Consider the following 16,219-nt stretch of genomic DNA (forward strand, 5'->3'; position numbering starts at 1 on the left):
AGGTTCAAGGGTGGTGAGTGCCTGGATAGGGTTGCCAGAGGAGGAAATGGAAGCAGGCACAGTAGCAACATTCAAGAAACACTTGGCTGAATGCATCAATAATAAGAAAATAGAAGGATACAGGTCCTGTAAGTAAAGATAGTTTTAATATGGAAGTGCAAAATGTGTCAGCGCAGGCTTGGAAGGCCAAAGGGCCTTTTACTATGCTTTATTGTTGTTCTTCTTTGTTCTATTATTTAGTGATGAATATTAGTTGATGAAAAATGAATTAAGTTGGTGAAAATCCTCAGCTAGGAACAAAAGTTATGTCCTGAACATGGCTTCCATGAAATGGCTCATCACTGCCCATACATCATATTCCCCTCAAACTCTACTTATTAACACTTAGATTATACCTTCCTGATACTCCTTTTCATTTGAGCCTTAGAAAAGGTTTGGTAACCTAAAAATATAGGTTTGACCAACTGCATTGGTTATTAACTTAGAGATACTTCTACTCATACATAATCAAGTCTTTGTAATTGTTATTAAATTACACAATTGTTCTACATTACAGTGTTAGATAGTATATCAGCTACAGCAGCAATAGAGACAAACAGAAGAGACAGAATCAGAAGACAATGGATGAAGTGCAAATGATTTGAATAGAGAGTGCAGCAAGGATGGCTGTTGATGAACAGTCCAGTGATGTCTTGTTCAGAAAACTCCAATCCATATCTTGTGAAGCTAAAAAGATTCTGGGATATTTTGTTCATGATTTCACAGGTGACCATCTACTTCCACAAGCTATTCTAACCCTGCCCATTTGCACCTCCTAACCCCCTGCTTCACATCCTCACTCCACATTCGAACCCAATCCCTAACTTCTCACTGCACCCCCAACTCAACCGTGTCCCAACCATAGGCAAAAGTCTTTACGACAGTAACACCCACGTTCCTACCACCTAACCACAACCACATGCCCACCTGCAACCCCACCTACACTCCCTGGGTTCACCAACCCCCAAACCATATGTTTGGTTTATGCCAGAGTCTCTTCTCAAAAAAGAGTTCAGTCAAGGAATTCTAATGATGTAGGAGAAACAATAATAGGGTAGATTTGGGATAATGTTTGACTTAAACACATCAGTGAGAATCTCCAATTTAAACAACTGGGAAATGAGTAAGTGAGCAAGGACCAGTGCCCCAGATAATGTGACAGGGTGCAGGAGGATGGTAGAACTCAGGTCTAATCTGAGAGTCAAGTAAAATCTAGTATTTTGCTGATCTCTTTTTCTAAATGGACTTCTAAAATTATTTTTGCATAATATTCAATTTAGTTTTTTGTAAAAATTATCACATTAGCAGATATTGAGAAACAATTTTCTAATTCCACTAAATCAGGTCTATCTTTTTGCTACGAACCTTGGGGATTGTACTGATGCTCCTCCAGATTAATCTTTCATTAATAGGAACCTTGCTGAAAAAGTATGAAAGAGACTTGCATGGTTTTACTTTGAGCTGAATAGAGCTCCGAATCCTAGTCATAAAAGAGATCTGCACAACAGACTGTCTCGTCAGGTTTCCAATATTTACTTTATCTCGTTTGTACAAAGATCTGCATGTTATGTCTCACTTGTAAATGATATTTTGAGAGGTGAATTAGAACTTAGTTGTGAAATAAAAGTTTCATTTATTTTGCTTTATTTCCTGGCTTTGAGTTATTTTGAAGGCTTTATTCTTGAGAAGATTCTTAATAAGATTTGAAATACAGAATTCAACAAATATTATAAATGCACATTTATATGTATGTTGGTAATGCAATACTGCTTCGTATGACAAACAGCCACATGTAAAAACAGACATAAATGATGTTTCACCTTTTACAGGTTCAAGTTCCTTTGAGTCACAGAAGATGGAACGACCGTGCATTTCAGTCATTTCTCCGACCAGTCCTGGAGCTCTGAAAGATGCCCCCCAGGTTCTACCTGGACAACTTTCAGTGAGTGAATTCGTAAAGCATGCAGGAGTAGATAGATATTGAGGAAGATAGCTTGCTTTTTGTCATTTTTTAAAAATGAACTTTATGTACTTCAGTAATATGTTTTCCAAAATAAAATAAAAATGTTTGACAAGGTTGCACTTCCACTTTTGCAATTGGATATTTGAGAATCATTTTCTGATCATTTACAACTATCCAATCCCTATGGCTGTTTATTCTTATTCACACAGTACCTAAGCACAAAGAAGAAAATCTAATCCATGATTGTTTATATATGAAAAGAATAATTTATTTGATTTATTTAATATATTGTTATCTATTGGTGAACATGCATTTTCAAGTGGATGATTCAGGAATTATTGGGAGATTGTATTGTTAAGAAGAGGGAAATCAACACCCCTCTGATATTTAAAACCAAAACACCCAGAAAGGCGCTCTCCTAATAATCTGATAAAGAAGTGTGACAAGTAGTAAGACCTACCTCTCACCCACTACTCTGTTATAAAGAAGTGGTTAAACAAACTGAAATCCTTTCACTCATTCTACAGTTCTGGTCTTCCTTCTATAGCAAGGATTTTGGTAAACCTTAGGAGGTGCAGAAAAGATTCTCAAGGTGTTGCTGGGTCTGGAGGATTTGAATTTGGGAGAGGCTGAATAGGCTGAGACTTTTTTTGCACGAAGCGTCAGAGGCTGATATGAACATTTGTAAAATCATGAGGGGCATGGATAGGGTGAGTAGCCAAGGTGTTTTTCCCAGGGTGATGTGTCCAAAATTAGGACGTAGGTTTGAGACAAGAGGAGAAAGATTTCAAAAGGGAGAAAAAGGGTAACTTTTTCATGCAGAGGGTGGTGCATATATGGAGTGAGTTGCCAGAGAAAGTGGTTGAGGCAGGTACAATTACAACATTTAAAAGGCATCCGGTTGGGTATATGAATAGGAAGGGTTTAGATGGATATGGGCCAAATGCTAGCAAGTGGGACTATATTAGATTGGGATGTCTGGTCGATGCAGACAAATTGGACCTAAGGATCTGTTTCGATGCTGCATGACTCTATATACATAGTGCATACTGGTTGAATATACTTGGAATAGTTATAAGTTCATATTGCGATGAGACTATGAAGGACTAGAGGAAGCAGCTGGAAGACCTTCAGAAATTACCTTTCATAAGGTTACTAATCTAGATAATGATTCATTACCCATCTGAAAGTCTGAGTCATGGAAAAGCTGGCCTCAGAGTATGAACATTTCAGCAGACAAGCAAGTAGAAGTAGCCAGGTGAGGAGATGCAGTGTACACTCTCTTCGTGCACTGACTAAAATTGTTGGTGGGGAGCAGGAATCCCAGAATTAGGACCTGTCTGAAATTTTTAAATGGCCCCAGTGTTGTCCTAACTTTATAAAAATCCAGCCTTCAGTATTAAGATTTTAGATGCTGCTAAATTATAGATACAGCTAATATAAAGGAAGTATACATCATATTATAAAAAGACATTGCAATGCTGGCAAACGGAGAGGCAGTTAGATTTAATAGATAAGTATGAAGTGAAACAGTTTTTCAGGTAAAATAGAGCATGCAAACATATGGTTGGGAATAGAAGTTTGCCATTTAGCCCCTTAAGCCCATTTTACCATTCAATAAGATCACAGCTGACATGTTTACGTTTCCAGTTCCCATTTCCTTCTACTCCTGAGAATCTTTGATTCTTCTGCCTAACTCTCAGACTGAGAGTTTCAAAGTCACACAATCTTTGAAAGAAAAAAGATTCTTCTGATCTCTTTCCTGAAAGAGTGACCTCTGATTTTTAAAACAGAATCCCCTAGTTCTGGACTTACCCACAAGAGGAAACATCGTTTCCATATCGATCTTGTCAAAGCCATTCAGAATTTTTGTAACATCAGTCAAGTTACCCCTCACTCTTCTAAACTCCACAGGGAAGAGGCCCAGCCTGTCCAACCTATCCTCAAAAGATAGCCCACTCATTTCAGGCATCAATCCAGTAAACATCCTTTGAACCAACTGCAATGCATTTACATCCCTTCTTTAAGGATAGCATCCCATTAACCTTCTTAATTGCTTGCTGTACCTGCAAACTAACAGTGTGTGACTCATGCTCTAAAAAACATGGGTCACTCTGCATCGCAGAATTCTGCAACTTTGAATAAAACTTTGGTTTTTATTCTTCCTGGAAACTTCTAACTATCCCCATTGATATGAAACACTGGTAAACTCTTCTGCTAATTAAACTAAACACACAGAAAAGCTTACCTCCCTTTGTAACCTGTTAAAGTCTGAGTGACAGAGAATTAAACAAATTCCACTAATTAACAAAAAAAGTTATTCTTTAACTCTAAAAGTGAACATTAAACTACAAGTATTTACAACTGAAAGCCTCCTTTCTGTTAAAGGTTTGTTATGTACCTCCCACTCTATAACAATAATTGATCCAATAAAGCCCCTATTAAAGTTACAACAACGCAACTTTCAAAACCAGCCAGTAGCTGACATCTCTGGTGTCGATTTTTCTGTTTGTAGATCTCCCTGGGTTGTCTTCGGTCTTCTGCTGCAAAGATGTTTCATACTTGAAAGGTACCTTTGACAGAGAGTGTAGTAAATAGCAGTCTTTCAAATTGTAGATGGTGTTCTTTCTTGTTAACTGCCCTCCTATTTATACCTCAAAAATCAGATCTTCTCATTGGTTCGATGTCAAAGCAGTAAAATTCAAATTCAATTAGGTTTTAGTATCTTGGGACATAATTTAAACTGATTGGTTAAATTCAAACTGCTGTGAAAACCACCAGTATCTAGGTTACCACCAAAATGTTACATCTTTCAATTTTTCAGCACACTCTGTGACATGACAGGTGCTTGTCAGCTTTCACTCTCTCTTAAAGGTACAGTACATGCTTTCAACTTCATAACACTATTTGTCTGCAACTTTATGTCCTCATCACAACTTATTTTCCTACATATCTTAGTGTCATCTGCAAATTTAGCCACCATGCCTTCCTTCCCCCTATCTAAGTTAATGTTGAAAATTCTAAATAGCTCAGGCCCTAGAACTGACCGTTGCATAACCATATTCATCATTTCCTGCCAAACAAACAAAAAGACCAATTTCAGCATGATCTGTATTTCCTGCCAGCAAGCTAATCTTCTGTCAATGATAATATGTTGCTGTATATACCATGAATTCCTTTGCATTAATAATCTTTTATGTGAAGCTTTATCAAATTCCTTCTGAAAATTTCCTCTATAATGGCATTGTGGGTCAACTCACAGCAGGTGAACGGCAGCAGATCAAGAAGATAGCTCATGACCATCTTCTCACAGTCAATTAGGTACTGGCAATAAATGTTGGCCAGCCAGCGACACTCAGATCCGATAAAATGAATAAATAAAAATAAGTATATTAGGTGTGCCAGTTTCCCTTTATCTAGAATATATGTTACTCCTTCAAAGACTCCAACAAATTGATTGAACTTCATTTCCTTTTCAACTCATTTCCAATCTGAGAAATGTCCATCTATACCTACGATCTGTTTCCTATCTTTTAGCCAGCTTCTAGTCCATGCTGTCAAGGACCCATCAATTCCAAACATTTCTAATTTGCTAACTGACCTGCCATGAGGAACCAATTCAAATACTTTCTCAAAGTCCAAAAATACAACATCCACAGCATTGCCTTCATCCACTGCTTATGTTACCTCACTGAAGAACTCAATTAAAATTGAGTTGCCCTTGACAAAGCTATGTTGCCCTTGACAAAGCTATGTTAACTGTCTAGAATTAACTAATATTTCTCTAAGTGTATATTTATCTTAGCCTGTATTATGACCTCCATCAGTTTTCCCACTGATGTCAAGATGTAGGGTCTGTAGTTTGCCGGGTTATCCTTTGCCCCTCTCTTAAACAATGGTGTCATATTTATAATCCTCTAGATCCCCAGGTTTACTCCTGTGTTCAGAGAAGCTTGGAAAGCTTCTGTCAACAGTAGTTTTGTTGTAGTGGTTTGCTATTGCCTCCTTTTTTCAGAGTTATGACCACAAGCCAAATCTCCCTTGGCTAGATTGAGAATTGAATTTACACTTACAGTATTAATCTGAACAACATAATAGCTAGCTAGCTAACTGGCCCCCATTATGCAACTTCTAGAAGCTTATAGTGCTGATTGGTTACAATGGCTTTGGCTTGTGTGTGAGAAGACTTATTGTTCAGAGTACAGCATGAATCAGTGCATGAAGGAAAGGAAGAAATGCCCAGTATGTAATACATCTGGCACTGAACTAATTTTAAGTACTTTGTTTTGAAAAATATCTGCACAGCTCTCTAGCTGACTGAAAGAGTAAAAGTCCTCATCAGCTCCTAAACTCTTTCAACAGAGAGGTTTCTGTCCTTGTAAATGGGAAGGCCCAAGTTTGAACCCTGGTCTGTGTGAGTTCACTCATTATCCTTGCCTCCTCCAAAATTCTGCAGTTCTTTTGCCAGGACATGGAGGTGAAAACTCAACTGCAACTCCTGGTTTCTAACTGTGTCAGAAAGTCTCTCCATGAGGGATTCAGGTACAATCTGCATTGGGCACAAACAGAAAATATATCTGCTAAGACAGACTACCAGAGGACTGTTGCACCTTGGTAAAAGGCAACACCTCTGAAGGGAGGTATTGGAAAAAGTATGATAGCTGTAAAATTATTGACGTAGGACTTCAGTGTGCAGTTGCCGTATTTGCTATTGAAGTCTTTCACCAATTTTAAAGAAATATGTTCATATGCCAACCAAGGCAGGAAATATGAGTTGCATGCATGAGATGATAACTCTTGACACCAAGTTCAGGAGTGTTCCTTCAGCAGCAGACTCATTTACCTGTTTTCAGATCTGCACAACAGAAGATTCTGAAATTAGTATTGACTCGCATTAGTCAAGTGAATTTAGAGAAATGGCCTCAGACAGTCTGGGAAACACGTACTTCATCACTTCCTAAAGACCATGTTCTAGTTAAGTATCTGATCTGAATCAAGGTCTATACAATAGTAAAAGACATTTTCCATCAGTTGAGAACTCATTGAGAACAGAGAACTTTTGCCACCAAGGTTTCTGAAGTTCACCAAAGATTCGACTCTTCATTTGCTCTATGATGTTATTTAAGCACTATGATTTTCAAATTGTTTATGAGGTTCATATTTTCACAGGTGAAACTTTGGTACGATAAAGTTGGCCATCAGCTGATAGTTAATGTTTTACAAGCCACGGAGCTTCCTTCCCGAGGGGATGGTCGTCCCAGGAATCCCTATGTAAAAATGTACTTCCTTCCAGATCGAAGGTGAAGATCAAAAATCACTTTGTAACAGTTCTGTCTGATTTTGTTTTACTTTTCTTTGTTTCGCTGGGCAGTTAGGATATGAGCATCTACATACTTTGAGAAGTTGAAATTCACTTCTTATTTGGTTTCAAATGCAGAATGATGCGACATTGAGGATGTATATGTTTTAAATCATGAGGCAGTTAGGCCTATGCCTGGATTGTCACTCCATCGCTGAGTAACATTAATTGCAGCTAGGCCATCAGGTACTCTGTATAAAATGGTAGATCTACAATTACATGTCAGAGTCATTAATGGCACAAAAGGAGGCTGTTCAGGCTTTCGAGTGTCCCTGGCTGTCTGTAAATTTCTGTTACTCCTCTCTGTAAAATTTACTTCTCTCATGTACCTATCCAATTTCCTTTTGAAATCATTGGTTGTCAGCCCTTCCACCTCTGCCATGAGAAACAAGTTCCATGTCAATGCTCATTTATAAATTCTTCCATTTGTCCCCCAAATTCAGCATAAGTCCCCCATGTTTACATTTAATGCCTCTATATAAGATGCCTATATGCTTTAGCTATGCAAACAAGGAATTCATTGGTAGTAATAAATTGACTACTGCTTTCTCTCCTCATAAAAAGCCAAGGACTTTGGTTGTTTTACTCCTCTTAGAACCAGCATTGTAAATTAGGCACTGTCAGCGTATGAACACTATTTCCCCTAAACCCTTTCACTGAAAGGAATGTAAGCAACATTAAATCATGACCTGGATGTTACTTTCACCCATTAGATCATTAGAAATCACTATCTTGTACTAAAAATAGTAGTTTATGTTGAGAGAGGAGATTCTGTATATTCCTTTAGCACCCATTGTCATGCATTCTTGAGACCTGCATGCCTCCTTTATCTTTAATACATCTCTCATGCCTCCATGCATCTTCCATATCTGTTCACCCAGTTCCCACTGTGGCAAGAACTCATCAGCCCCACAACAACCTCAGGAGGAGTTAGAAATGCTTGTGAAATAAATAATCATCTACTCAAGTGACAAGACTTTTAAAAAATACCTGTCAAAAAAGGCTCTTGTTTCCACAACATTGACCCCAGAACATGCACAAACTCTCATTTAGATACCTCAGTCTGAGACTTCATATGCAGAGTCTTGTTCTCTGCAAACAAAGGAACATGTTCAAATCTTATACCTTTCGAATTATTTTGGAGTTTTGAATTCCATGGCATTACCTCAGCTAATTAACAGCTATTTGATGCATAAGTAGATGTGATGGTATTGTTGCATTTGTCTTGATGAATGGAAGATTAAACGCTTTGATATCATATTCCTTTTCAGCAAAATTAGTCACTTTTGCTAGTGTAAAAGAAAATGTGTACTTGGAAGTGATCCAGTTGTCTTCCCTGTATAATGGAAACTTGCTATATATCTCATCATTACTTTTCCCCAAATCAGTTCTTCCAGAACGACATTTAGTCTCTGTTAATATGCAACTGTGACATTGCAATTATCAAACATAAGTTTATCATATGGCCTGAGAAAATTGAGTTTGGTGTGCAGTGGATAATTTTATGAATCATAGAATTGTATAGCAAAGAAGGAGGCCATTTGATCCATTAACTTGCACCTGTCATTTTGAAGATCAATCCAATTAGTTTCAGATTTTTTCTCTATATCCTTGAAAAATATCATATTTATCCAGTTCCATTTTGCAAACCAAGTGATTATGTACACCTTGCAATCAGGCACTCAAAACTTGAACATTAAAAATTCCATCTCATGTCTCCATCGATTCTTTAGCGAATTGCCTTCAATCTTTGATTGTCCACCATCCAACTATTAAAAACCATTTCTCATTATTTATTCTATCAGAACCCTTTTAGACATCCATATCAAATCAACTCATAGCTTCTCTCCTAATGAGAACAACCCCAATGAACGTATTCTATTCCAGAATGAAGCCGTGTACTTGAATCCTTTAAAGATTTTTTTAGTTCACCCTGTAAGATCAAGAAGATCCTTCAGTATGGGAGGGAAGAACCTTTGAGTCCAATTATGGGACCGAGATGACCCTTGAGCCTTGCTGTGGGGCTGAGAGAACCCTAGAGTCTGACTTTTGATAATCAAGACATTTTTTTCTCCACTGTTTTGCTTCATATTTCTGAATAGTGCAGACAAGAAGCTGTTGTTCCAAATGGACTGGTGTTTTGTATGTGATGGAATACTCCCCACTTAGCTGAAAGAGTGCAGCTCCAGCTACATTCAAGAAGTTCAACAGAGTCAGGACAAAGTAGGTCACTTGGTAGACACTACATCCACAAATATCTACTCCCTGTGCCACCAATGCTCAGTTGCAGCAGTGTGTACCTTTGACAAGATACATCGCAAAAATTCACCTAAGCTTCTTAGAACCTTTCAAACCGATGAACACAACCATAAAGAAGGAAAGGCAAAGAAACACATGCGAATACCACCACTTGCAAGTTCTCTTCCAAGCCACTCACCATCCTAACATGAAAATATGTTGTCATTATTTCTTCCTGAATGGCATTGAGTCATAGAGTAATTCAGCATTGGAATAGACCCTTTGGTCCAATTCGTCCAGGTCAAGCAGGCATCCTATGCAGAACTAGTCTTATTTGCCTGCATTTTGTCTCTATCTTCTAATCCTCTCCTATGCATTTACCTGTCTAAATGTATTTTAATTTCAGAAAAGTTCTTGTAATTGTACTCGCCCCTACCAGGTCCTCTGGCAACTCATTACATACCCACACCAACATCTTTGTGAAAAAATTGCCCCTCAGGTCCCTTTGAAGTCTTTCCCCTCTCACTTTATATCTGTGCCATCTAGATTTGGACTCCTCTGCCCTTGGAAAAAGCCCTTAGCTATTCACCTTATCTATGGCTCTCAGTTTTATAAGCCTCTAGAAGCATCAGCCTTCAATGTCCAGGGAAAAATACCCCATCCTGTCCAGCCTGTACTTATTACTGAAAACCCTCTCTCCTGGCAAGATCCTTGTAATTTTTTACTGTACTATTTCTAGTTTAACCCTGAAGAAGGGCTTATGCCCGAAACGTCGATCCTCCTGTTCCTTGGATGCTGCCTGACCTGCTGCGCTTTTCCAGCAACACATTTTCAGCTAGTTCAACAATAACCTTCTATAGCAAAGTGACCAGAATTGTACTCAATATTCCAATATTGGCCTCACAGAAGTGTCTTGTACAGCCGTAACATGACGTCCCAATTCCTATACTCAATGCTGTGACCAATGAAGACAAGCGTGCCAAACATTTCTTCACCACTCTGTACACCTGCGACTCTACTTTCAAGGAGCTATGAAACTGCACCCATGGGCCCCTCTATTCAACAATACTGCTCAGACCCCAAAAATTAACTGTTTAGGTCCTGCCCTGTTTTGCCTAACCAAAATGCAACACCTTGCATTTATACAAATTAAACTCCATTTAAAGACTAAAATCATTCATATCATTGACCAGGTAACATTTGAAAACATAACTGTATTGAGCATTGATAAGTCTGACAGACCAAATGTACTTCATACCAGAATTTCAGAGGTAGCAGTAATGGACATAATAATTACATTGTGAATCACTCTATTTAAGAAACAAATGGGCAGCACGGTGGCACAGTGGTTAGCACTGTTGCCTCTCAGTGCCAGAGACCTGGGTTCAATTCCCACCTCAGACAACTGTCTGTGTGGAGTTTGCACATTCTCCCCATGTCTGCGTGGGTTTCCTCCGGGTGCTCCGGTTTCCTCCCACAGTCCAAAAATGTGCAGGTTAGGTGAATTGGCCATGCTAAATTGCCCGTACTGTTAGGTGTAGGGGAATGGGTCTGGGTGGGTTGTTCTTCGGAGGGTCAATGTGGACTTGTTGGGCCGAAGGGCCTGTTTCCACACTGTAAGTAATCTAATCTAATCTAATCTGTTACTTCTTGGCCCATTGGCTTATCTGGTAAAGGTCCTGTTATACACTGAGAAAACCTTGTTTCACTAGCACGGTGGCTCAGTGGTTAGCACTGCTGCCTCACAGCACCAGGGTCCCAGGTTCGATTCCAACCTAGGGCGACAGTGTGTGGAGTTTGCACGTTCTCCCTGTGTCTGTGTGGGTTTCTTCCCACAGTCCAAAGATGAGCAGGTCAGGTGAATTGGCCATGGTAAATTGCCCATAGTGTTAGGTGCATTAGTCAGAGAGAAATGGGTCTGGATGGGTTACTCTTTGGAGGGTCAGTGTGGACTTGTTGGGCTGAAGGGCCTGTTTCCACACTGTAGGGAATCTAATCTAATCTAATATTGCCACGGTGGCATCCGCAAAGGTACAAACCAGACCTCCTAAATTCTCACCAAGTGATTCAAATAGGCAGCTTACGACCACCATCTCTGCAAAATTAGTGTTGAGTAACAAATGCTGGCCCAGCTAGCGATGCCCACATCCTTGATCTGAATATGAAAATAATTGATTTATTTTGAATAAACCTGGCTGCACCTGTTTACAGGATGTGGGATAATTCTGTCTTTTAATCTCAGGCAGAAAAAGGCTTCAACTAGTTGCAACATTCTGTAACTTTCCCAGTTTTTTGTGGATTTTAATGAAATAAAATGTGTTGGCTTGTCCCTGAGAGAGAGATTCGGATTTCATGCTTGTGACGTGATTAAGACCTCCAGTTTCTATCTTTAACATCATCCAGCTTCTCTCCTTCTGCTCTGTGTCTTTGTTGTCTCTGGACTAGACTAGAGATACAGACAACAAACTGGTCTTTAACATCCTATCTTCCATAAAGTTGAGGCTATCCAAAACTCTGCCTGTGTTTTAACATCTCAGTAAGCTCCACTCCCCTCACATTCGTGATCTTTAAACTGCATTGGCAATGGCTTGATTTTACAATTTTCATCTTTGATTTCAAATTATTTTATGGCCTTGCCCAGCATGATCTCTGTAGTCTCCCTTAACCTCCAAGATGTCCGCACTCATCCCATTATTTCCTCTTGTGGGATTGGGATAAAAGTACCAGTTTTCTCGGTAATTAAGGCACATAAAGACACCATTCAGCCCAACCAGTCCATGATGGTGTTCGTGAAACTTTCTCCCAACTTTTCTTATCTTAATATGATACCTTCTCCCTCATATGTTTACCCAGCTTTCCTATATGTTTCACTGCTATTCCCATCAACACTGCCTGCAGTACTGAGTTACACATTTTCTTTCGATAAAGGGGGTTCCTCAGAAATCCCTAGTGAAGTTTTTGCAGACTATCTTATATCTGTGACACTAGCTGTGCTCTTCCACTTAAAGAGGAAGTATTCTCATTGTATCCACTATGCAAAAGCCTTTCAAAGATTTAAATTTTTATTTGTTTTTTTCTCAGCCTGTCAATTCTTTCCTGGTCTCTAAACCCACAAATTTATGGACTCAAACTTGTAAATATTCTCCATATCCTCTCCAGAGCCTCAATATCCGTTTTTACAAGTTGGTGACCAAAATTACAGGCAGTGTTGTGAATGTGGTCTAAACCAGGTTTAGATTAGATTAGATTACAGTGTGGAAACAGGCCCTTCGGCCCAACAAGTCCACACCGACCCGCCAAAGCGAAACCCACCCATACCCCTACATTTACCCCTTACCTAACACTACAGGCAATTTAGTATGGCCAATTCACCTGACCCTGCACATCTTTGGATGGTGGGAGGAAACCGGAGCACCCGGAGGAAACCCACGCAGACACGGGGAGAACGTACAAACTCTACACAGTCAGTCGCCTGAGGCGGGAATTGAACCCGGGTCTCTGGTGCTGTGAGGCAGCAGTGCTAACCACTGAGCCACCGTGCTAGTGAAACAGGACCTTTACCAGATAAGCCAATGGGCCAAGAAATAACAGATTAGATTAGATTAGATTACTTAATGTCACTACTTTTCAATTCTATTCCTCCAGAAATAAAACCTGGTGCTTGGTTACCTTATTTATAAGCACGCTCATCTATGCTGCAACTTTTAATTATTGGTGTTTTTATCCAAGATTCTTTATTCTTCTACCCCACCAAGGCTCAGATTTCTCATAATAAATGATCTTCCTGTTCCTCTTACTGAAATGGGTGAACTCATGTATATCATGTATTCATAAATATGTTGTGCTTTATTTGCTAATTCTGCCAGTTTATTGATGTCCTTCTGTAATTTGTTATAGTAATAACTGTGCCTCTAATCTACTGTCATCAACAAGTTTGGAAAGTGTGCTTTGTATTCCATATTCTGAATCATTGATATTAATAATGACAACAGAGTTCCCAGTCATAATGCTTGAGGATCACCAGCTCCCACTTTTTGCCACTCCAGTTAATTCCCCTCTACTCCCATGTTTTGCTTTCTGTCCTGAAGCCAACGAGCAATCTATTCTATCACTTATCCCTGACCCCATGCTTCATTAGTGCCACAATTCATTTATGTAATGTGAGACACCTAATCAAAAGCTTTTTGTAAAATCTGGATGATATATATCTACTGCATTATCATTATCCAATATCTCTGTTACTTCTTAAAAAAAATCAATATGGTTGGTTAAACTAGAGTTTTATTTTGAAATCAATGCTGATTATTTATTGTCATCTTTCTCATTTTTTAGCTGGTCTTCTAGTCTCTACTCTAGTACAGATTCCATTATTTGTCTAACTTCTGATGCTTTATGGACTGGTACATAACATCTTGGATATGTTCTGTTCCCTCTGAAATATAGAATTGACATTGGCTGTCAATCAGTATTTTAACACAACATGTTGTTTTCCTGATGAATTATTGCATTATCTAAGTGAAAGAGTACGTCTGTTAACTCTTCCCTAGATTGTTTCCACATATTTAGTCATAGAGCCATAGAGATGTACAGCATGGAAACAGACCCTTCGGTCCAACCTGTCCATGCCAACCCTTAGGTCTCTTTTATATCTTTCCCCTCTCACCCTAACCTATGCCCTCTAGTTCTGGACTCTCTGACCCCAGGGAAAAGACTTTGTCTATTTATCCTATCCATGCCCCTCATAATTTTGTAAACCTTTATAAGGTCACCCCTCAGCCTCTGACGCTCCAGGGAAAACAGCCCCAGCCTGTTCAGCCTCTCCCTATAGCTCACATCCTCCAACCCTGGCAACATCCTTGTAAATCTTTTCTGAACTCTTTCAAGTTCATTGCATCCATTTTTTATTTTAAATGTACTTATCTCTTCGTTCATCTTGTTTTCAAGATGTTTGTCTGTTGTTCTATCTCACTGATATATTCCAAGACATTTATTTTAATATTTCTGCCCCATTTCTACTATTCCATCAAGTGCCAAAAGCATATTTGCCTGGTTTTGTATGTACTGGAAGCTACAAATATTAACACACATTACAGTTCTTTGCAAACAAAGAGAACATATTTATATTTAGATTTTAATGTCCTGTGTACATAAGTACAGGAGTACAATAAAAAGTATACGAGGTCACCATTCTCTGGAGCAATCTTAGTATAGAAAAGGCAGGATTAAAAACAGAAACAAAAATAAAAGGAACAACCAAAAGTAAAGCAATTGTCCAAATTGCACTTTTCTCCCATCCCTCCCCTTGTCATGTGTCCTTGCCACAAGAAAAGAAAAGCCACAAAGTCCATCCCATACTGTGCCCATGTAAACACTGCAAAGTAGATCATAGCATTTCATAGGATCACTTTCCCTAACCAATCCAAATCAACCTGTCAGGTTTAAATCTGAACTAAAGCCTGGCAGTTAACTGTCAATCATCATTAATTGTTATACTGTTCTGGCAAAGTCCAGTAACCAACCAATAAACATTGACATCCAGTATAAATTTTGTTCTCTTCTTACATTGGTATTCTTGCCCTCTTTGTCTTTATTCTTCCTGATGAATATAAAACACAAAGTTCAACCAACTTTTTTTTTCAGCCGTACTCAAGTTCTGTATCCTTAATGACTATTTTTACATCTCTCATCTGCTCAGGTTCATTTCCCAATACTAATCCAATAGTGAATCTTCAACTGGGCTTTTCACATACCAAGTTGTAGATATTGTAGGACCTCCATTCCCTTAAACCTTTCCCTACTCCTTCTGTCCCTTTCATGTCAGTTAAAAATCCCGTGATAGTTTCCTCATCTAGAGTCGTAGAGGTCTTGATCTTCATACTGCAATCTGTCTTATGGTCTTATATCACACAAAAATGTCCTTTGGCCCATTGAAACTACATTTGACTACACCAGTCAAAAACAAACACCTAACTATTGGAGAAAGGCCAATTTTGACAGTATTAGGCAAGAACTTTCAAAAGCTGATTGGAAGCAGATGTTCACAGGTAAAAGGACGCTGGAAAATGGGAAGCCTTCAGAAATGAGATAGCAAGAATCCAGAGAAAGTATATTCCTGTCAGGGTGAAAGGGAAGGCTGGTCGCTATAGGAAATGCTGGATGACTAAAGAAATTGAGGGTTTGGTTAAGAAAAAGAAGGAAGCATATGTCAGGTACAGACAGGATAGATCAAGTGAATTCTTAGAAGAGTATAAAGAAAGTAGGAGTATACTTAAGAGAGAAATCAGGAGGGCAAATTGGGAACATGAGATAGCTTTGCCAAATAGAATTAAGGAGAATCCAAAGGGGTTTTACAAATATATTAAGGACAAAAGGGTAACTAGGGAGAGAATGGGGCCCCTCAAAGATCAACAAGGTGGCCTTTGTGTGGAGCCACAGAAATGGGGGAGATACTAAATGAATATTTTGCATCAGTATTTACTGTGGGAAAGGTTATGGAAGATATAGACTGTAGGGAAATAGATGGTGACATCTAGCAAAATGTCTAGATTACAGAGGAGGAAATGCTGGATGTCTTGAAACAGTTAAAGGTGGATAAATCCCCAGGACCTGATCAGGTGTAC

The 16,219-nt window shown here is 38.9% G+C and overlaps 1 protein-coding gene across 19 annotated transcripts in view; it reads left to right on the plus strand.

Annotated features, from left to right (window-relative positions):
- Window positions 1–16,219, plus strand: part of LOC122543331 (regulating synaptic membrane exocytosis protein 1-like) — an 845,124-nt gene that overhangs the window by 549,166 nt on the left and 279,739 nt on the right. For all 19 annotated transcript variants that reach the window (XM_043682026.1, XM_043682010.1, XM_043682017.1 and 16 more), the window contains 2 exons: window positions 1,869–1,981; window positions 7,172–7,302. In XM_043682026.1, the coding sequence (XP_043537961.1) occupies window positions 1,869–1,981; window positions 7,172–7,302 (244 nt within the window). The remainder of the gene's footprint in view (window positions 1–1,868; window positions 1,982–7,171; window positions 7,303–16,219) is intronic.

The sequence above is a fragment of the Chiloscyllium plagiosum genome, chromosome 3, assembly GCF_004010195.1.
Source record: "Chiloscyllium plagiosum isolate BGI_BamShark_2017 chromosome 3, ASM401019v2, whole genome shotgun sequence".
Lineage (NCBI taxonomy): Eukaryota > Metazoa > Chordata > Chondrichthyes > Orectolobiformes > Hemiscylliidae > Chiloscyllium > Chiloscyllium plagiosum.